Source organism: Rhinatrema bivittatum, chromosome 2 (genome assembly GCF_901001135.1).
Source record: "Rhinatrema bivittatum chromosome 2, aRhiBiv1.1, whole genome shotgun sequence".
Taxonomy (NCBI): domain Eukaryota; kingdom Metazoa; phylum Chordata; class Amphibia; order Gymnophiona; family Rhinatrematidae; genus Rhinatrema; species Rhinatrema bivittatum.
The window spans coordinates 203,878,960-203,900,063 of record NC_042616.1 but is presented as its reverse complement, the minus strand read 5'-3'; the positions used below and the strand labels follow the sequence as shown (position 1 = coordinate 203,900,063).

General features: G+C 45.2%; 1 protein-coding gene across 1 annotated transcript in view; it reads left to right on the top strand.

Moving 5' to 3' along the window:
- The first annotated feature begins 231 nt into the window (after nucleotides 1–231).
- TWISTNB (TWIST neighbor) overlaps nucleotides 232–21,104 on the top strand; it is a 40,976-nt gene continuing 20,103 nt past the window's right edge. The window contains exons 1-2 of the mRNA XM_029589044.1: nucleotides 232–613; nucleotides 9,365–9,506. Of these exons, the coding sequence (XP_029444904.1) occupies nucleotides 375–613; nucleotides 9,365–9,506 (381 nt within the window). The 5' untranslated portion in view covers nucleotides 232–374. The remainder of the gene's footprint in view (nucleotides 614–9,364; nucleotides 9,507–21,104) is intronic.

Here is a 21,104-nt window from a genome sequence, read left to right as displayed (position 1 = left end):
GCACCATGCAGGCTTCTCATTTTAGCTTTTACTTCATCGTCAGTTATCCACAGTGAAGTCTGAATTTTGCAGGCTGACTTTCAAAAATAGTTTGCTCTCGACCACTGGCGCCCCTCAAACAGTTTCAAGTAGAGATTATTAGCCTTTTTAGACTAGCCTATCACGCCACACCCTCCAAGAAGCGCGCTCCAGTCCTCCCAGAGGCTAATGCACAACAACACATCAAAGCGCGTCAGAGAAAATGGAAGAGGAGGAGAAAGGGCAGAGGCCTGCGGCGAAAGCCAACGTGCACCGTCCCACGCACTTTCTCCAGCGACGCAACGGGCTGGTGCGGGACGCGTTTCTGTGACGTCTCGGACAGACGTAGCTGCAGCATGGCAAATGGAACGAAGAGTGCGGAGGCACTCGGAGAGTCGGGGAGGGTGGAATCCCTGCCTCAGTGCCTAGAGGTGCCGTCGTTCGCGGCCGCTTCCGCCCTGCTGAGCCGCCGCGGCTCGTGTCTGGTGCTGCAAACGCACCGCAGGCATCTAGCGCTGCCACCCCGACACCTGCGCACCAAGCGGACGGGCGTCCGGCAGGAGCTGGACTCGGAGCTGCTGCGCTACTCAGACGGGTACGGCGGGCGAATACCCAGTCGCCCTCGATTCGGGTCACAGACCTGGCATGGATTCCGGAGGTGGGGGGGGACAGCTAGCTCCAGTCTTCCGTCCAGGCTGATCCAGGCCTAGTTTTACCGCTTTGGCATGTATGGAAATGTACTTCGAGTTTCCCTTAAGAAAAACGGGACTCTGGCTCCGCTCCTTCAATTTATTTATGACAATGTTTCTTTGAATCACCTTGTTTGTGGTCAAATCAAGGGTATTTACAGATTTTAAAATACAAACTAGCATTATAGGGGCGTGAAGCCAAGACTGGATCACCGTGGACGGAAAAGATGGAACTAGCTGGCTACCCTAATGTTGATGTCTGATTGTACTAATAAAAAACGTATCCAAAGATGTAGGTGAGCTTTTGAAGCCACACATTTCTTTATTCAAATGTTTAGAAGGTGCAGTCTTCCAAGCTGAGCTACTATGTCATCTTTGGATAACTAAAACATTTCACATTCAACTTTTTTTTATAGTGCTGTTGGGATACTGTACTGTACATGAGTAGTGTTAAAGTCACTAGGTTTCACCACCAGTATGGCAGTTTAGCATTGTGTACAGATTTAGTGTGAGGAAAACCGAATATATATGTAGTGATAGTTTTAACAGTAATATACACATTTGTTATTTCTTATAAAAACACATACAGGAAGTCCTCAGACATAAGTCACAATTGTTTCTTGAAAACAAACAGGCTGATGCAATATTGGCATGCAGAAAATGAGTGTTTATGATTGAGCACCCGTACTGCTAACCTGCACCGAAGCACCTATCTGGAGTGCCCGATTGTAATATTTAAATGGGCTGCCGCGATACAAAGGAAGCGCTAGGGGAAACTGTACGGTCCTAGCACCTCCTCTGCAGCAGGCGCACTTGAGAGGTGGCTGTCAGTGCAAGTTAGGAAAACGACACTCAATGAACGAGCGTCCATTTTCCTAACCTGTGGCGGTGCACAGGTTAAGAAAATGGACACTCGTAAAATTGAGTGTCCATTTTTCTAACCTGACCACCGGTGACTTTAAAAAAATTGTTTTTTCCTTACACCTTTTTTCTGTTCCAACTTAATATCTCCACAATATTAAGTCAGAGGAGCTGAAAAGAGGGACAGAAAAGCAGTATTTTCTGTTTTTCTCTTAATTTTCGAGGAGCCCCTACAGTTAACACCTGCTCCAGGGCAGGCATTAGTTTTCAAGAGTAAAAATGTGGGTGCTGGGTGCACTCTTTCGTTTTGGACATGCTAATCTATTGCATAAGAGGTTTTGGACATGCGTCCAAAACATGCATCTTAAGCAGCACACTTAGCTGAGCGCACTATGTTGTGTTGGCCTGATTGTCTTTAGTCGAAATGACTGAAATCAAAACCACTTTTGCCATTGAAAATGGTTTTATGCATTGGGAATGGTTCCAGCACCAAGGCCCAATACCTTGGCTTCACCAAAATAACCCTGAATTTATTACAGAAACAAATTCAAATTCAGTCTTAAAATTCAGTCTGAGAGCTGCCTGTACATGTAGATCAGTTCTGTATGGATTTTGTGAGTGGGGGTATACAAACCTTAAACAAGAGGGTAGGTGTGCTTGTGATTTGGATTGATCACTGTTGGGAGACAGGACACTGGGTTTGATGGACTCAGAATGTCGTATCTTATGTTCTTATCTCCTTCTGATGTCCTCTTTTGTCTGCTGCAAACATATTGCCCTGTTCAATTTTTCCCCATTCATGTTTACAATAAGAATTCACTGGAGCAGAAAGCTGATATTTTAAAGTTGTCATCTCTCCTCCTTTCTCATCTCCATTCTAATTTCACAGCTTTTCAGTGTTTCAGGAAGAATGGTGATGGAGCGAGCTGGCACCACAGCTCACTGGTCAGTGTGGGGCAGGGTCTCCTGATGCAGAATCATGTCTTCCCCCGCTCCCCCCCCCCCCCCCCCCCAATGAGTTCCTCCTGCACAATGAGCAGCAGAATCCATGTTTAGGAGTGCTGACATCAGTGCCCAACTCCTCCTATGTGCTGCACAGTGGGCCTGAGTTTAGTTGTGCTGAAGTAGATGCCTGGCCCTGGGGGAACAGGTTTAGTTGTGCTTGAAGTCAGCACCAGGTTGCCAGCAGGTCGTAAAGTGACTCATGCGTTTCAGTTATGAAATAGGGTCTAAATTTTGCCATGACATAACCGTGGGATGTTGCAAGTCAGATGATCGAGAGGATCATGACATGAGGTTGAAAGGGGCTAGAATCAGGAGTAATCTTAGGAAATAGATCATTACAGAGAGGGTGGTGGATGTGTAGAACAGCCTCCCAGTGGAAGTGATGGAGAAAGTATGAGATGAATACAGATCTCTAAGGAAGTGATGAGAATTATAATGCTAAATTAATTGGACGGATGGGCAAACTGGATGGGTCATATGGTTTTTTTTCCTGCTGTCATGTTTGTTTGTTTCTATAATATGTTTTATCATTTTGAAAAGGTCACATACTGTTTTTCTTGCAGGTTTCAGTTGCGTCATGATGCTACACAGTCTGTTTATATGATAATGCGAAAAGGGTTCAGAGGTCAGATAAAAGACAAAATGAGGAGTGGGATGGGGAAGTGTATTTGGATGCATATGGGTATTTATACACTCATCTACCCAAGGTGGAAGAATCTCAACTGGGCAGATGAGGTGGTCTTTTTCTTAGAAACATAGAAACATAGAAATGACGGCAGAAGAAGACCAAACGGCCCATCCAGTCTGCCCAGCAAGCTTCACACATTTTTTTCTCTCATACTTATCTGTTTCTCTTAGCTCTTGGTTCTATTTCCCTTCCACCCCCACCATTAATGTAGAAAGCAGTGATGGAGCTGCATCCAAGTGAAATATCAAGCTTGATTAGTTAGGGGTAGTAGGGGTAGTAACCGCCGCAATAAGCAAGCTACACCCATGCTTATTTGTTTTACCCAGACTATGTTATACAGCCCTTATTGGTTATTTTTCTTCTCCCCTGCCGTTGAAGCAGGGAGCTATGCTGGATATGCTTGAAGTATCAGTTTATTCTTCTCCCATGCTGTAGAAGCAGAGAGCCATGCTGGATATGCATCGAAAGTGAAGTATCAGGCACATTTGGTTTGGGGTAGTAACCGCCGTAACAAGCCAGCTACTCCCCTCTTTGTGAGTGCAAATCCTTTATTCCACATTTCCTCTACTGTTATGTATACAGGGTGGGGTTATCTGATTGGCCAAATACCTTGAAAACCAGCATTTATTAAATGTATATAGTTATTCTAGTGGACTATAATAGGTGGGTAATAAATCCAGATAAAAATAAATGCATAATTTACTTTTCGTATGGGCCCCAAACAGATACACTTAAGGACATACATGCTTTTACTTCTCAATAAATTGTTGCAGCTCACCTGAGCATTAAAGGGAACTCCAAGTAAAGTATAGGGTGCACAGATGGCTGCATGACAAATCACAAGAGGCTGTCAGTGTGACATGGCTAGAACAGAAAAATCCATTAGGGCAAGCAATTTTCTAAGGCATGTAACCAAATCAACATGACCAGATTGAAAATTGCCTGCCTCAAATATGCAAAGGTTCCAAGCTGCACTTACTTTTAGCCATAGGAAAAATAGGCATTTCTGTGGGCATGTTTAGGTCTCTGGAGGGAAACAGCATTTGTACATTTGATTTTCAAATGTATGTGTGCTATTTTGCTCCCTTCCCCTATACATATAGCAAGTACAAAGTACGGAGATGCTTTTAATACATGTACTTTCCGCCTGTTAATTTTCAGAGAGAAACATGAGCAGTTTTTCTGAAAATTTGCATTAAGTATACATGTTTAAAAACAAAACACAGTTTGCAACCACACAGGCTGTTTGAAAGTTGCTCCCTTAATTACACTGTCCACCGCTTACTGTATATTACTTTCATAGAATCCCTTAACTCCTCTGTGCTCAGACTAGGGGCTTGAATTTGGAAGGGTGTGTACCAGAAGCAATGTATGAGATAAAACTGGAATTCATCTGATTCTTTAGACCAGTGCTTCTCAACCGGTGTGTCGAGACACACCAGTGTGTAGCCAAGCACTGGCAGGTGTGTCATGTCTTCCGGTGTCCTACTGCCCCATTGTACTTTCTGTCTCCCTTTTTCCAGCCCTCACGGACCAATTGGAAGCCTCCTTTCTTCTACCCCCACTGCCTAATGGGAAGCCTCCTCCCTTCTACCTGCCAGTAGGAGTAGGAAGAAGGGAGGAAGCCTTTGATTGGCCGGTGAGGCAGGTATTGCATAGGGTGGGGTGGGAGGAATGGCGCCGGTGCGCCTATGTTCAATAGGCCTACCGGCGCGCGCAGACCCCGGGACTCGCGTAAGTCCCGGGGTTTTCCCGAGGGGGGCGTGTCGGGGCGGGCCCGAGCCGCACGGCGTTTTGGGGGCGTGTTGGCAGCGTTTTGGGGCGGGCCCGGGGGCGTGGTTACGGCCCGGGGCGGTCCGGGGGCATGGCCGCGCCCTCCGGACCCGCCCCAGGTCGCGTCCCGGCGCGCTAGCGGCCCGCTGGCGCGCGGGATTTTACTCCTCCCAGAGGGAGGCGTAAATCCCCCGACAAAGGTAAGGAGGGGGTTTAGACAGGGCCGGGCGGGTGGGTTAGGTAGAGGAAGGGAGGGGAAGGTGAGGGGAGGGCGTTAGAGGATTCCCTCCGAGGCCGCTCCAATTTCGGAGCGGCCTCGGAGGGAATGGGGGTAGGCTGCGCGGCTCGGCGCGCGCCGGCTATACAAAATCCATAGCCTTGCGCACGCCGATCCAGGATTTTAGCGGATACGCGCGTATCTACTAAAATACCACATACTTTTGCTTGCGCCTGATGCGCCAGCAAAAGTACGCCTATTCGTGCGGTCTGAAAATCTACCCCTTTTAGTATAGCTTTACAGTTATTTCTGTATGGTGCTTGGCTTATTCTGTTTTCCCAATAGGAAATGACTTAGTGATTAGGGCCTGGTTTAATAGTTGTATTTCTTAGATAGGATTGTTACTTTATTTATTTAAAGGTTTTTTACCGACATTTGTAGGTACATCTGAGTGTGTTCCATAATACAGGTGTAACTTTGTGCGGGTTAGTTTGTGTGCATTATTGCAAATCCTGAGGTTCACACTGCATGCAGAGTGGCATTTTTTGTTTACCATTCCAGTTTCTGTCTCCATATTTATGTGTGGTCTTTCTGTACTTGGTGAAGGTTATTTCTGGGTGTGTGACCGAGGTGAGGTATTTTACTAGCATGTAGGCATTTGTATCAATCTTATTTGTTGTGTTTTCTCAATAGGATATGCATTAGTGGTCAATTACTGTCTTTTCATAAGGAAGGCTATTTTGCCTGGTAGTAAAGGGAGTTTGTTTTGTTTTTACTGAGATGTCATCGAAACCAGAATATCTTTTTTGTATGGCGAGTTGTACAGGGTAATGCCCTAGATCTGCTCTGCACACATTGCTGGGGTTTGAGGGGATTCCTGTGGATGCAGAGTGCATTTTTACATTTAGCCCCGTGATGGTCACATGTTCAGTGTGTCACGCATGTGAGAACAATTTGTCAGGTGTGTCCCCGCCAAAAAAAGGTTGAGAACCACTGCTTTAGACTGATGGCTTTTTGGGGCTAAGGTGAAATAATCATGCTGGTTCATATAAACAGGAAAAGGAATTGCTAAGAAGTAAAAAATTGGAATAACAGTCTCTATGAAAAGTGCATAATTTGGAACATGAAAGATTAGTGAGAATTTTTTTTTTTACCAGTCTCTGGAGTCTCCTGAACTCAGCATTCCTAGATTATGCTAAAAATATGAATTATACTATTCTTAAAAGAAATTAAAAACACCACTAAATATTTTAAGTTAAAAAAAGAAAAAGAGAGCCATTTTAGACTGTTTTTATTAAGCTATGTTTTCCATTGATCAGCAAGTCGAATTAGCCATGACATGGGAGTGACATCAACCGAAGGCACATAACAAAGTCGTCTCCTAGCTAGTAGAGTTTTAGTTCTACTGAGCATGTGCGGGAGTTGCCAGTGTCACTCCTTAGTTGTTTTTTGTCCAAGTTCTGCACAGACTGTTTCTGTCTCTGTGTATTTTTTTTATCTCTAATTGCCTTTTATTTTAATTTCCTCTTTTTTTTTGTTGCCTCACTGCCTCCGCAGCACCCACAACAGCCCTTCTTATTGCTATTTTTAAAAAAAAATAATTACAAGAAGAAGAAAAAAGAACCTAAAGGAAAGTCTTTTTTTCCCATCTCAGCGTGTCGAGCAAAAAGAAGGGTATCATGAGTGGTTTTAAGAGCTACATATGCGCTGAGATTATATCCCTGACGGACAGGAAGAGCTCGGTTTCATCTGCCTCAGTCTTGAACATGACAAGGCAAATTGTGTTTTGAAGAAGAAGCGCACCGCAGCACAGGATGAACTTTGGCTGACTTCTGAAGTGCCTGCATTGGAGGTGCGCCATGCGTTGAAGCAGACCTTGGCTGAATCGATGCATCATGCTTTGATGTAGATGGGGAGCGTGTGTTGGCAGTACCAGAGTGCTGCGTTCTCTCCAGAGCCAGAGGCCCTGGAGCAGCCTATGCAGATGCCACTAATGCATTGTGCGTTGATCGCGTTGGTGCATCAATGCATCCTGGTTCATTTTGTGTTTGTTGGCAGCAAGAGCGCCGCAGAATGATGATGCATTTTCTTTTTTGATGCAGACCGATCCCCCCCCACCAATTGATCTCATTGCTTTAGCCCGATGCATTGATGGGGGAGTCTTTGAAAAGCATTGGTTTAATTCCTTGTCCGAGGAGGCAGTGAGACTGCACTGAGGGTCGAGGAATGACTGCAGCCCCGAAAGGCTTTGTGTGAATATTAGAGCAGCATCGTTTAGCAATAGAAGGACTGGAATAGCAGTGCTTGACTGAATTATAGAGCCTTGCACACTGAAGAAAGAGACATTTTACTGATGAAAGCTCTGTGTATTTAATCTGGTCCTACCAAGGAGTATTTCCTTACCTGAGAGCATTTCCAACCAAGGAGTTAAAATATAATAGCCATACCCCACCCCAGTGAAGCTTTGAGCAGAACAAAGGAAAGTCACCAGATTAATGGAACCGAGGCAACATAGTAGCCTTCTGATGGAAAAGAAAAACACTCAGTGCGTTGACGGGTTTTGTTTCATACATACCGTATGTCAAAGTCCCAGACTAAGGAGTGAGAGAGAGCGCTTAAATGTTAAAAGGAACTGTTCTTTCTCAGAAGGTAGGATTAAATTGATTATCCTTTGATTTTGTTAGACTATACACAGTCCCAGCAAGCCTTCATGGAGCACACATTGAGGGAACTGTACATACTTAGCTGGTGGAAGAACAATGATGTAAAAAGGAGGCAGTTTCTTTTTTATGCATAGGATAGTAGGATAAAGATCCCAGAAGAAAAGAGTACAGCAAAACCTACAGAGCCCTGCAGCTCCAGCGACAAGCAGAGTTGACTTGGAACAAACAGATAAGTGAATACATATCACAAAATATAGATAGGCCTGTGCTTAAGCAAGTGAGAAAAACATGCAGAAAAAGTAAAAAGAGAGAAGAAAAGACGTTATATCATACTTAACCTTGGAAAAGACTTTCTTCATACAAGTTGTCTGCCACCACTAAAAAGAAAACACAAAATATACATAGCATATAGAAACAAAGTATTGCAGGGTTTTAAGTATTTAATATTCAATACTTTTCTGATAGTAATCTGGAGTTCTGGAGGTCTTAATTTCTCCCTTGCTAACTTGATGTACTAAAAAGGACTAGAATACGGTATGTTTTAAGAGTATATATAGTTTGCATACCGTAAATAGTTTTTTCCATAGATAGCAGGATGAATTGGCCATACTTAATACCCGCCCACCTCCCAGGAGAGTCAAATTCTTACCTCTATTAGTTTGTTACTGACTGTGGAGGTTCACGAGGGTCCCATGCATGCTTAGTAGAGCTAAAACTAAAGCTCTACTAGTTAGAAGAGATGGTCCCATTTGGAGCCATTGGAGTACATCACCTACTTGTCATGGTTAATTCATCCTGCTGTTTATGGAAAACACTGTTTATGGTAAGCAAACTTGCTTACTTCACAGATGGGTCAGGTGACCCAAAAGCATTCAGGGAAGGAGCCTAGTATCTTAAAATGTTTTAAGCTTTCAGTATCCAGGGTGTATATTTTCTAACAAATTGGGGGAAAAATAGGCTGATTCTTTACAAAGGGTTTCCTTCTTTTCTTTTTTTTTTTGGGGGGGGAGGGGGTGATTATTCCTGTGTGCACTCAATTTTAAGAGTTGACCTGTTGCCCTAACATTTGTATTTTACACTGCACTTTTGCTCTGATGCTTGCTTGCTAATTATGCTGGTTGTAAGAGCACTTCCTAATAATATGTCCTAGAAGCCCATACCATGACATAAAACTGTGCTGAGCTCAGCTGAGCGAACCAACGGGTATCTGAGCACAGCTGTGGCCTTAATGTGAACTGTGCTCTATAAGTAGTTGTAAAATAAGGCTTTATGTTAAAATTGTAATGTGTGCTTTAAGATGATCCTCTGAACATTTTAAAGCAAAAGGGTAAGAATGTAATGACTGCAGCATGTTTGGGCTTTAAATGTAAAATATTCTGCAATGTTATTTTTTATTTATTATATATGTTGACTAATAGATTAATAAAACATTCTTTCTAATTATATTTAGACTCAAAGGTGTTCCAGTTGCTTATGACAACATCAAAATAGTGGGTGAGCTCGGAGATATTTACGATGATCAAGGCTATATTCATCTCAGTATTGAAGCAGATTTTGTCATCTTCTGTCCTAAGAAAGGTCACAGGCTTGTGGTAGGTCAGCTGTTTTCTGGGTAATGTATTTCCTTCTTGTTTTCTTCAAAGTTGTGAACTGGCAGTATGAGTTAAAGGGGAGCTATCATCATCCTGAAGATTACAGATGAGTTGAGGTTATTGTCTAGCTAAATTACGGTCCCGGCTGGGCAGTCAGTTCTGAACCCAAGCTTGTCATGAGCTCGCTTATGCAGAAAAGGGTTGCCTGATGTGGCAGGGAGTCTTCATTGTGCACTGCAGTAGCAGTAGAGCAGAAGTATTGACATGTCCAGCTCTGTGAACAAAATGGGGCATTTCCTAGCATGTGGATAGATGGATTTAGGACCATTGGGTTATGCATCTCTACCAGCAGATGGAGACAGAACAAGCTGTTGTGACATCAACCTGCCAGTATTTTCCGTTTCCAGCAGAGGGTGGACAAGTATTTCCCTACTGGGGATTGCTTCGAGAATTGAAACAATTAGAGGAGAATAGATAGGAACTTTGAATTACCTCGCTCTCCTGCGCTGATACCTTACGGTCCCTCCCCCAATTGAGAACTCCTGAGGTGATTTCCGTGGTCCCTCAGATGAGTGCCTTGGTCCAGTAGCTGGTTTTTCAGCCGGCTTGGACTTAGCTGATTTAAACAGCTGAAAGGCAGCGGGTGCAGGAAGCCGAGTACAGTGGTGACAGTATATACCCTCTTCCCCCCACAGCCGGAGACAGTCTCTGTACTCAGCTGGGAAAGGCTGAGCTCAGGTAAGTATGTGGGGTTTTTTTTGTTTTTTGTTTTTTTTTAAGTCAGAGACAGAGTAGAGAGGTTGTTGCAGTCTCCGTGCTTGGCGCGCCGTTCCAACGTTCGATCCACTCCCTTGGGGATTAAGGGGACCTGGGTAGCCTGGCGGGTTGAGCAGTCTGGGTGGGCTAGGCCCTGCTGTTAGGCGTCTTGCTGTGTGTTGCATGGTAGGCCGCGGCGGCGTTTTCACGTGCTTTTTTTCTGCGCATTTGGCTACCGTCTGCAGGACCATTGGTGCGTGCAAGTGCATCCGGCTATGCATCTGAATTGTGCACCCAGTTCTTTGGGCGCGCTGCCTGTGTGCACATTTCTGGAGCATATTGGTTGTGCGCCCAGGATTAGCATGGTGACAGTGCACTTAAGTTGTGCGTCACATAGCTTTGGGGTGTGGACGTTTTGTGCGTTAAAATTTTTTAGTGCGAATTGAACTGGATGCACATCTTCAGTTGCCTGTTAAGAGTACTGACGGAATAATGGTGCCTATGGCCAAGAATCCTAAGAACCTTTCCCTTTGTGCTGCTTGTCATATTCGGGCATCTCAGTCTGGAGTGCCCTCTAACTCAGTGGTTCTCAACCGGTGTGTCACGACACACCAGTGTGTCACCAAGAACATGCAGGTGTGTCGCCACACTTCCCTTGTCCCCCGGTCCTCCTCCGCCCAGGCTTAAAATGCTGTCAGCCCGGGCAGATCGCGGCAGAACAGGTGGAATCAGCGGCACCGGCATGGTCTTTTCTTCCCGCCCCGCAGCCCGGAAGAGGAAGTGGTGAGCAGCGGGTGCGTGCGCAGGAAGAGGAGACCATGCAAGTTTGGTCAGCATCGACCCGAAGAACAGAAGAGAGACGCGGCCGGAGGAATGAGCAGCGCGGCTCAGAGAAAAAAGATGAAAGTCAATCCCCGCGGCCCATGGGGCTCCTTTCTCTGCGCGAAGGCTGAAAATGAAGGAGGTTAGGGTTGGGAGGAGGCTGCTGCTGCCGCTAGTTCTGGGGAGGGAGGGAGAGAGAGTGAATGAGCAAGCATGTGTGTTTGAGATCCTGTGTGTGTGAGTGAGAGATTGCATGTATGTGTGTGATTGAGAGCCTGCACATATGAAAGAGAGTATGTGTGTGATTGAGAGCCTGCCTGTGAGAGAGAGAGCATGAATGTAAATTTACGATTGGGAACCTGTATGTGTAAGTTTGTGATTGAAAACCTGTTTGTGTGAAAGAGTATGTGTGTATGATTGAGATCCTTTGTGTGTGTGAGAGAGATCATGTGTATGTATGATTAAGAGCTTGTGTGTATAAGTAAGAGAGAGAGCATGTGTGTCTGTGTGTGATTGAGAGCTGGTTTAGGTGAGGGAGCATGTGAGTATGTGATGAGAGCCTGTGTGTAAATGAGAGAAAGAGAGAGAGCATGTTTGTAAGCATGTGAATGAGAGTCTGTGTGTGAGAGAAAAAGACAGCATGTATGTGTGTGATTGAAAGCCTGTGTGTGTAAGCCTGAAAAGATAGACAGCATGTGTGTAAATGTGTAATTAGGAGCCTATATAAGTGAGAGAAAAAGCATGTGTATATGTGAGTGACTGAGAGCATGTGTGTATAGGTGTGTAATTGAGAGCCAGTGTGAGAGAGAGCGCTGGTATGTGAGTGAGAGAGAGGAAAAAGTTCCAAGTAAACCACCCCTCCTCCTGCTAATTCAAAACAATCTCAGGACACCTGGATATCAAACGTTCCCAGGTATGCAGAGCAAAACATTTTTGTATCCTTATTTTTCATTACTGGGTCTTTGTGTCTGCTATTTTGAAATATTTTATTGGTATCTAGAAATTTTTTATGAGTTTTTAATTATTGGATATTCCACTCATCGGTATTTCGAAATAATCTGTTCTTTTTGTTAGTACAGTTTTACTGCTACTGATTTTATATTTCTTGATTTGTTTTATAAGGATGGGTGATGTTTCTTTTTTCCTTTATTACACTGCATACAGAGACTCTGGCTTGTTGCAGTTTCCAATTCAGTGTTTGTCTGCATGCTTCTAGTTATGCATTTTGGTCTCTTTATTCTTTGTTAGGTCAACACATGTGAGTCAGGTGAGGTTTTCTGCTGGTGTGTAGTTTCTGTGTAGGGCTCTATAGCAGCCTGGCTTGGTCCGTTTTCCTAATAGGAGGTGTATTGGTGTCTTAAGACCTGGTGTAATATTTTCAGTGTTGCCTTTTCTTAGGTAAGGTGGTTACTGTTAAGTGCTGGAAATTGGTGCTGTTTTGGTGTGGGAAGTTTACTATTTATGTAATTTCTGTTCAGACAGAATACGTATCTTTTTTCCTTGTGGCATTTTAAACAATAAAAATAAATTCCGGACCTTTACTTTTTATTTCCGCCGTGAATTGTAATGAGCAGTGTCACACATGTGAGCGTGGCCTGTCAGGTGTGTCACGATGGGAAAGAGGTTGAGAACCACTACTCTAACTTGTGCCAATGCTGCTTAGAGGCTCAGGGAGAGTTATCTTCCTCTGATTTTACTAAGCCTGGTTCTTCCCAGCCTGATGAGGGCCTGGTTAAGGATATGTCAGGTGGGACACCTGACCTTGAAACTCCCTTGACTGGTTCCTCAGCAGGGGAAGGCAACTCAGTGGGCGCCGCTCAAATGCCTCCTGGTTTTGACATGGATCCTTCTGCCTTTTTTTGGGTAGACTTTTTTCAAGGATTGCAATCCTTTCTTCAGGCGCACTCCTCAGCCCAGTCTAATCATATCAGGTCAGATTTTCAGGTGGTGGCCTCCCCTTCTCCCTCTTCCGTTACTACCATGAAGCATCGGAATACACCTCAATTGACTGCAGGTACTCCAAATAGAAATCCAGACACTGATGATGAGGCTGATCCCGACTCTGGAGGATGGGGCAATTCCTCCGAGACTGGAACCGTATAGGACTATGTTGCGGATCTTTCATAGCAGTAAACTGCCGGCTCTGATTTCCCAGACATTGAAGATGCTGGGAGTACCTGGGGCAGATTCCATGTCTGAACCAAAGAAAAATCCTATTTTGGTTTCTTTGCATAAAGCCTCTTGTTTTTCCCCCTATTATGGAGGCCATTTAAGAATTGATTGATATTCAGTGGGATGCCCCTGAGGCAAATTTCAAAGGGGTTCAGACCTTGGAAGGCCTGTACTCTCTGAATTCAGTGGTGAGAGAGTGTGTTTTCCAATGGATGTGCTTGTCTGTGCCGTGTCTAAATGGATGACTATCCCTTTGGAGGGATAAGCGGCCTTGAAGGATGTGCATGATAGGAGGATTCAGGCCATCCTTAAGCAAACATTTGAAACGGTGGCAATGACCTTACAGATAGCTTCTTGTTGTTCCCTGGTGGCTCACTCGTTTGCTTCTCTCTCAGGAGGTTGATGACTCTGGTGTGAATTCCAGGGCAGTTATGGAACCCGCTGCCTTTTTAGCAGATGTGGGCTGCGATTTGGTCCGCACCTTGGCCAGAGGAGTGGCTTCGGTTATAGCGAAAAGGCGTCAGGTATGACTGAGAAATTGGTCATCTGATGGGACCTCTAAAGTTTAATCTTACAAAATTGCCCTTTAAAGGCTCGCTCTTGTTTGGGAGTGAGTTGGGAAAACGGGCCCGTAAGTGGGGTTCCTCTGTTGCCAGAGGATAAGAAGCAGTCTCCACGCCCCTTTGGTATGAGGGGTTATCTTAGGGGTTCCAAACGGTTTTGTCCCTTCAGAGGGGCAACCTTTCAGAAGACTCAGCCTTTTGATAGGTCTGACCTTTCGTCCCAGACAGCCCAGGTAGAGCATGGGCTCGAGTAGTGCTACCTTCCGAGTCTTCCAATGAAGGTCCAACCCACCCCCAGGAAGAGGAGATGGGGGGGCGCTCTCTCTCTCTCGTCAAAATTGACATTGGATCAGTGGGTCCTGGAGGTGATACGAGAGGGATATGCGCTAGAGTTTCACAGTGTTCCTTAGGATGTGTTTATGGTGTCTCCCTGCCACTCCCCACAGAAGAAGCAAGCAGTGTACTCTGTCAAGGTTCCTCAGTCTGAGGGTTGTAGCTCCAGTACCCACATCTCAAGAAAATACAGGTCGATATTCCGTCTATTTAATTGTGCCCAAGAAGGTGGGCTTCTTTCATCCCATCCTGGATCTCAGTGGGGTGAACCATCATTTGCAGGTGACTAATTTTTGCATGGAAACTTTACACTCAGTGATTATGGCCATGCAGTCAGAATTTCTGACCTCCTTGGATCTGTCCTTGGTGTACCTTCATATTCCCATCTGATTGGAGAACCAACGTTTTCGGCGTTTTGCGGTGTTGAGGGTGCCATTATCAGTTTTGGACGCTGCCTTTTGGTCTGGCCACAACTTCCAGAACTTGTTCCAAGGTTATGGTGGTGGTGCAGCAGAGTTGAAAGAGGATGGGATCCTGGTACACTCGAATTTGGACAACTGGCTGATTCAGACCAAGTCTCTGGAAGAGAGTAGCCTGGTGACTCACAAGGTAATCTCCCTGTTGTAGGATCTCGGTTGAGTGAAGAACCTAGCCAAGAGCAGTCTTCAGCCATCTCAGTCGGAGTAACTGGGTGTTCAGTTCGACACGAAGCAGGGCAAAGTTTTCTGCCAGAAGCTTGTGTTCAGAAGTTGGTGACACAGGTTTGCCTCTTGATGAACACTATTCACCAAATAGTGGTCCTATCTGCAGGTTCTTGGTTTGATGGCGGCAACCCTGGAAGTGGTGCCGTGGGCAAGAGTATGTATGCGTCTTCTTCAGCGCTCCCTACTATCTTGGTGGGACCCGCAGTCTCGGAACTATTAGATTCACCTACCGATGGAAGTCTGCTCTCACCTCCCAGTGGTGGTTGCAATCGGATCATCTGAGAGAGGAAGTTTCCCTGACATCGCCGGACTGGTTGCTACTTGCAACAGATGTGAGTTCAGCATCGGGAACTAATGGTGCAAGGGCACTGGAATACAAAGGAGTCTCTCTGGAACATCAATCGCTGGAAGCCTGGGCAGTCCGGTTGGCGTGCTTTGCAGTTCAGCGGCAAGCTGCAGGGTTGAGTGGTCCAGATAATGTCTGACAACTAACGACTGTGGCTTACAACAATCGGCAGGGAGGAAACGAGCCAGCAAGTATCGCAGGAGATAGACCAACATGAAATGGGCAGAAGTGCTTCTTAAGGAGATCTCTGTCTCGCACATTGCAGGAAAAGACAATGTAAGAGCAGACTTTCTCAGAAGGGAGAGTCTGGACCCAGGAGAATGGGTATTTTCAGGCGAGGCATTTCAGCTGATAGTGGATCGCTGGGGTCTTCTATTTCTAGACCTGCTGGTGACTTTTCACTGTGCGATGGTTAATTGATTCTTCAGTTGCAGGAGAGATCCGAAGTCGTTGGGTATTGGTGCTCTCATGCAGTTTTGGCTGGAGATCAAGTACGGTACACCTTTCCCCCATGGCTCATGGTTTGTAGGTTCGAAGGTCACAGGGGGATTGTGCTTTTGGTGGCACCGGTTGGCCCAGGAGACCACGGTATGTAGATCTGCAAAGGCTCATGGTAGACTGCCCCCTCCGCCTTCTGGTGTACAGGGATCTGTTGTTCACAAAGGTGATTTGTCTAACTGTATGGCCCTTGAGAGGGCTCGCTTGCTGAAGTGTGGTTATTCTGCTGTAAGAACATAAGAACATGCCATACTGGGTCAGACCAAGGGTCCATCAAGCCCAGCATCCTGTTTCCAACAGTGGTCAATCCAGGCCATAAGAACCTGGCAAGTACCCAAAAGCTGTCTATTCCTTGTTGCTGCTGCTAGTAAAAACAGTGGCTATTTTCTAAGCCAACTTAATTAATAGCAGGTAATGGACTTTTCCAAGAACTTATCCAATCCTTTTTTAAACACAGCTGTACTAACTCCACTAACCACATCCACTGGCAACAAATTCCAGAGTTTAATTGTGCGTTGAGTGAAAAGAACTTTCTCTGATTAGTTTTAAATGTGCCACATGCTAGCTTCATGGAGTGTCCCCTAGTCTTTCTATTATCTGAAAGAGTAAATAACAGATTCACATTAACCCGTTCTAGACCTCTATTATATCCCCCCTCAGCCATCTCTTCTCCAAGCTGAAAAGTCCTAACCTCTTTAGTCTTTCCTCATAGGGGAGCTGTTCCATTCCCTTTATCATTTTGGTCGCCCTTCTCTGTACCTTCTCCATCGCAACTATATCTTTTTTGAGATGCGGCAACCAGAATTGTACACAGTATTCAAGGTGTGGTCTCACCATGGATCAATACAGAGGCATTATGACATTTTCCGTTTTATTCATCATTCCCTTTCTAATAATTCCCAACATTCTGCCACAGCACACTGAACCGATGATTTCAATGTGTTATCCATTATGACACCTAGATCTCTTTCTTGGGTGGTAGCTCCTAATATGGAACCTAACATTGTGTGACGATAGCATGGGTTATTTTTCCCTATATGCATCACCTTGCAGTTATCCACATTAAATTTCATCTGCCATTTGGATGCCTAATTTTCCAGTCTCACAAGGTCTTCCTGCAAATTATCACAATCTGCTTGTGATTTAACTACTCTGAATAATTTTGTATCATCTGCAAATTTGAATACCTCACGCGTCGTTTTTCTTTCCAGATCATTTATAAATATATTGAAAAGTACAGGTCCCAATACAGATCCCTGAGGCACTCCACTGCCCACTCCCTTCCACTGAAAAAATTGTCCATTTAATCCAACTCTCTATTTCCTGTCTTTTAGCCAGTTTGTAATCCACAAAAGAACATCACCACCTATCCCATGACTTTGTCAAACACCTTCTCAAAATACACTACATCTACTGGTTCACCTTTATCCACATGTTTTATTAACGCCTTCAAAAAAGTGAAGCAGATTTGAGGCAAGACTTGCCTTGGGTAAAGCCATGCTGACTTTGTTCCATTAAACCAGGGGTGGGCAGTTCCGGTCCTCGAGGGCCACAAACCAGTCTGGTTTTCAGGATATCCCTAATGAATATGCATGAGAGAGATTTGCATGCACTCTGCCTCAGTTGTATGCAAATCTATGTCATGCATATTCATTAGGATATCCTAAAACCTCGACAGGTTTGTGGCCCTCGAGGACTGGAATTGCCCACCCCTACATTAAACCATGTCTTTCTATATGTTCTGTGATTTTGATGTTTAGAACACTTTCCACTATTTTTCCTGGCACTGAAGTCAGGCTAACTGCTCTGTAGTTTCCCGGATCGCTCCTGGAGCCCTTTTTAAATATTGGGGTTACATTAGCCACCTTCCAGTCTTCAGGTACAATGGATGATTTTAATGATAGGTTACAAATTTTTACTAATAGGTCTGAAATTTTATTTTTGAGTTCCTTCAGAACCCTGGGGTGTATACCATCCGGTCCAGGTGATTTACTACTCTTCAGTTTGTCAGTCAGGCCTACCACATCTTCTAGGTTCACCGTGATTTGGTTCAGTGCATCTGAATAATTTCCCATGAAAACCTTCTCTGATACGGGTACCTCCCCAACATTCTCTTCAGTAAACACCGAAGCAAAAAAATCATTTAATCTTTCCGCGAAGGCTTTATCTTCTCTAAGTGCTCTGACTCCCTCACAGGCTTTCTGCTTCAGATATTTTTTAAAAAGTTTTTACTGTGAGTTTTTGCTTCTACGGGCAACTTCTTTTCAAATTTTCTCTTAGCCTGTCTTATAAATGCCTTACATTTAATGTGCCAACGCTTATGCATTATCCTATTTTCTTCTGTTAGATTCTTCTTCCAATTTTTGAATGAATATCTTTTGGCTAAAATAGCTTCTTTCACCTCCCCTTTTAACCATGCCAGTAATCGTTTTGCCTTCTTTCCACCTTTCTTAATGTGTGGAATACTTCTGGACTGTGCTTCTAGGATGGAATTTTTTAACAATGACCACGCCTCTTGCACACTTTTTACCTTTCTAGCTGTTCCTTTCAGTTTTTTTCTAACTATTTTTCTCATTTTATCAAATTTTCCCTGTTTAAAGTTTAGCATGAGAGCCGTGGATTTTCTTACCATCCCCCTTCCAGTCATTAATTCAAATTTGATCATATTATGATCACTATTGCCAAGCGGCCCCACCACTGTTACCTCTCTCACCAAATCCTGTGCTCCACTGAGAATTAGATCTAAAATTGCTCCCTCTCTTGTCGGTTCCTGAACCAATTGCTCCATAAAGCTGTCATTTATTCCATCCAGGAACTTTATCTCTTTAGCATGTCCCGATGATACATTTACCCAGTCAATATTGGGGTAATTGAAATCTCCCATTATTACCACACTACCAATTCGGTTAGCTTCCCTAATTTCTCTTAGCATTTCACTGTCCATCTCACCATCTTGGCCAGGTGGATGGTAGTATACTCCTATCACTATAGTCTTTCCCAACACACAAGGGATTTCTACCCATAAAGATTTGATTGTGCATTTAGTCTCATGCAGGATGTTTATCCTGTTGGACTCTGCCATCCTGTACATAAAGCGCTACACCGCCTCCTGCTTTCTCCTCTCTGTCATTGCGATATAATTTGTACCCCGGTATAGCACTGTCCCATTGGTTGTTCTCCTTCCACCATGTCTCTGATTGCCACCTTGTTACGAGCATGAAAGTTCTTCACTTTCTTAGCCTCTGTGTGGGTTTGGCAAGTGTTTGAGGCTTGGTGTGAGGATTGAGGAATGCTTCCTCGTTCAGTTAAGATTCCGCTCATTTTGGAATTTTTGCAGGATGGGTTGAACAAAGGGTTGGCCCTTAATTCCTTGAAGGTACAGGTAGCGGCTCTTGTCTGTTTCAGGGACCAGGTGAATGGTGAATCCTTATCAGCTCATCCGGATGTGGCCCGTTTCTTTAAGGGGAGTGAGAACATCTTCATCCTCCCTTGCGGTTACCAGTACCCTTGTGAAGTCTTAAATCTTGTGTTTGGATTTTTGGTGGGCCCTACGTTTTGATCATTTCTGGTGGCAATAAGTTCTGTGCATCGAATTTCCAGGCTGCTGGCCTTGTCTTGCCAGGAGCCATTCCTTCAGGTGACTGTAGGAGTGATATAGTTGCATACCGTTCCTTTTTTTTTGCCTGAAATGGTCTTTGGATTTTCGCTTGAATCAATCCATTTCCCTTCTGTCCCTGGATAGGGAAAGAGATGCAGAGGATATCACCTGTTGCGTCCTTTGGATGCCAAGAGACATGTTGGGAGGTATCTGGAGGTTTCTAAACCTTTCCAAAAGACAGAATTGCCTGTTTGTCCTTCATGGTGGAGGTAAACAGGACGAGCCAGCTTTGCAGGCTACAATAGGGCACTGGAATAAGGATGTGTTTACAGCTGCATATGTGGCCGCTGAATAGCCGTTGCCTATTCAGGTTAGGGCTCATTCCACTCAGTGTCATGGGTGGAGGTTAGAATGTTGTCTCCCATCGACATTTGCCAAGCTGCAACATGGTCCTCCTTACACATCTATTCCAGGTATTATCGTCTGGATGTGCAGGCCCGGAAGAACGCAGCCTTTGCACGTGCGGTGTTGACTGGACTGCAGGCAACCTCCCACCCTATTTGGGAGTAGCTTGGGTACATCCCACTGGTCCTGAATCCATCTATCCACATGCTAGGAAATGAGAAATTTCGACTTACCTGATAACTCCCTTTTTCCTTAAGGTGGATAGATGGATTCAGCTTCCCGCCCTTGGCTGTTGAATGATCGTGTGATGGTCCTCCTGTGTGGTTACGTATTCCAAGGGATTACTGGTAAGTGTTCATCCCTAGCCTAGTATGCATACTTTCTTGCCTGAGTTCAGTGTTTCCTGTTGGCTGAGTACAGAAATGGTTATCTGTTTTTTAATCAAGTTGTTTGCTAGTCTGCCCACAGTTGCTTTGAAGAGAACACTGGCAGGCTGATGTCGTGGCAGGACTACCGTATTTCCACGACAATAACCCGCCCACGTATATAACCCGCCCACACACATAACCCGCAGGTTTTCAAAATTTATGTAAGAAACCTTTAATATACCCCGCCTCCTCATATAACCCGCGGGCAGACAGGGCGCTTGTCCGAGGGGGCGGGGCCGCCGGCACACTGACCTTGCGCACTCTGCGCGCCGTGTACAGCCCCATGCCGTCCTGCACGCTGGACGCCTTCAGCGAGAAGCGCTCCGGTACGTACATGCCCAGCATTTTCATGGCCTGCCCCGGGGTGCGAGCCGCTCCCTCTCACATCGCCGGCGCTTTGCTTCCCGAGGGAGTTTGACCCTCCTCTCTCGTTGTCCCCTCGTTCCTTCCTGACCAATCAGGAAGCGGCCGGGCGCAGGGATAGGACGGACTCCTCTCAGCTGCAGCCTATCAGATGCGCGCTCTCCTTGACGCTTTGTTTTGTTTCCTCCTTCGCTTCTATTCAGAGTCGGGAAACTTTATTGGTCGGAAAGTTTGTCCACGTGTAGCCGAGTCAATGCCCGCGGCGGAGTGGGCGGAGGGATATACAGCGTGACGCGCCGGGGCGGGGGGAGAGAGATGTTAACCGCTGCTGTAAAATTTTTTCTGGATAACCCGCCCACGTTTATACCCCGCGGGGGGCATGCGGGGTAGGTAAAAACGCACATTACCCGCGGGTTATATGCGTGGAAATACGGTATATATACTGGGATTTCAGCTTGCTTCATCTCCTCCTGCTGGTAGAGGTGCATAGCCCACTGGTCGTGAATCCATCTGTCCACCTTAAGGAAAAAGAAATCATCAGGCAAGCAGTAACTTCTTATTTGCTGGCATTTGTGAGCTGCTGCTGCTTGTGGCATAAAATGGAAGCTCC